We start from the raw sequence: 1,489 nt of genomic DNA, 5'->3' as shown, positions 1-1,489 counted from the left end.
AAGAGAGAGTATATATACACACACATATTATACATATATAGCAATATATTATATATACATATATTATATATATACATATATTATACATATATATAAATATATTATATATACATATATTATACATATTATATATATTTATATATACATATATTATACATATATAATACATATAAAAAAATAAAAAAAATTTAAAAACACTATTCCGGGCCGGGGCGGGCCCAGCACCAAAAAGGCAGCCCGGGCCGGGCCGGCGGGCTTTTTGGACACCCCTAGCTACAGTACACTGAAGCCTACATGAGAATTTAAAAAAAAATCATGCGGGCCCCAATGCACTGCAACGAGAGAGGAGTGTGGTTTAAGATGTAACTGTAGCGACTCTCTTCTCTTTTAGACCCAGCATATTGATAAATTATATCGTTCCGGAGCAAAGGATAGTATTTAAGCATAAGACCTTAAATTTAAAAGGATATGAGGTGAAAGCCACGCTCTCAGTGTTTTCTTGTGACGATAAATCTCGGCTACATTAATCAGATACAAGGAACGCTGTCCATAAGTTCGAGAAAGTCGTTCATGTAATAAGACCAAGAATAGAGCAAGCCTGCACATCAAATACGTAGATAAAAGCTGTTTAGTTGGTAAGACCAATAAGAGATCAATATGTACATCAAATATGTAGATCAAGACCAAATGCTCATAAGTCAGCAATAGCTGTAATCTGTAGGCATTTACATATTTCAAGTAAGGCTCAAAGAAACCCTGAAACCAAACCACAAACCACCTGGGGAAAATCGTCTCATTATATATCCCAATCAGACATATTTCTTTCCAAATATTTATGAAATTTAAAACATTCCGAGGAATCAGAACGTCTTGATGCAACAAATATATTTATATTTATTACAACAATAAGCACACAGGAAACAAAAGGAATGCGCTTTGAGAGACATGAGAAAGTATCAAGTAGTCCAGGTCTACCGTCAATAATGGAACACCAAAGAAATGTATATCGTTCAACTATAGTAGACTGGCGATTTGGGCACTAATCCAAGGACGGTATCTCTTTTGTGCATTATAAATGCCATAAGAGTAGGACCACTAAAAACTTTCTTGAGAGGTAGCTTAAAGATATTTACAGGCCAAACTTAATAATTTTCTTTCACACTCCCTCATTTTCTGCACCAGCTGAAGCACCAACAGCCCTGTACAAGAGTAAGATGAAAGGAGTAAAAGAAAAGTTAGAAAATAAATTAATAAATTAGCACAAACAATAATGAGAAAAGCACTGTTAATTTTATAAAAAGTGTTTGTGGTTGAAAAAAAAATGCAAGATTATACAACCTTGTACATTATGAAAAGATAACATTATTTTAACCAGAAGAAGCATCATATAATTTGGGTTATTTGCTCGTAGACTCCTTGTAGTATCCTTGTTTTGTACTCACTAACCCTGTAGTTTCACTGTTGCAGATAGACCCCCCCCCCCCCCCCC

At 34.6% G+C, this 1,489-nt stretch overlaps 1 protein-coding gene across 2 annotated transcripts in view; it reads right to left on the bottom strand.

Annotated features, from left to right (window-relative positions):
• The window catches only part of LOC109825077 (RPM1-interacting protein 4-like), a 17,626-nt gene continuing 16,955 nt past the window's right edge, over positions 819-1,489 (bottom strand). For both annotated transcript variants that reach the window (XM_020391788.1, XM_020391787.1), the window contains exon 5: positions 819-1,199. In XM_020391788.1, coding sequence (XP_020247377.1) covers positions 1,167-1,199 — 33 coding nt within the window. In that variant the 3' untranslated portion in view covers positions 819-1,166. The remainder of the gene's footprint in view (positions 1,200-1,489) is intronic.

The sequence above is a fragment of the Asparagus officinalis genome, chromosome 10, assembly GCF_001876935.1.
Source record: "Asparagus officinalis chromosome 10, Aspof.V1, whole genome shotgun sequence".
NCBI classification, from domain to species: Eukaryota; Viridiplantae; Streptophyta; class Magnoliopsida; order Asparagales; family Asparagaceae; genus Asparagus; species Asparagus officinalis.
The sequence above is the reverse complement of the archived record's forward strand: the minus strand, read 5'-3'. Positions and strand labels throughout refer to the sequence as shown.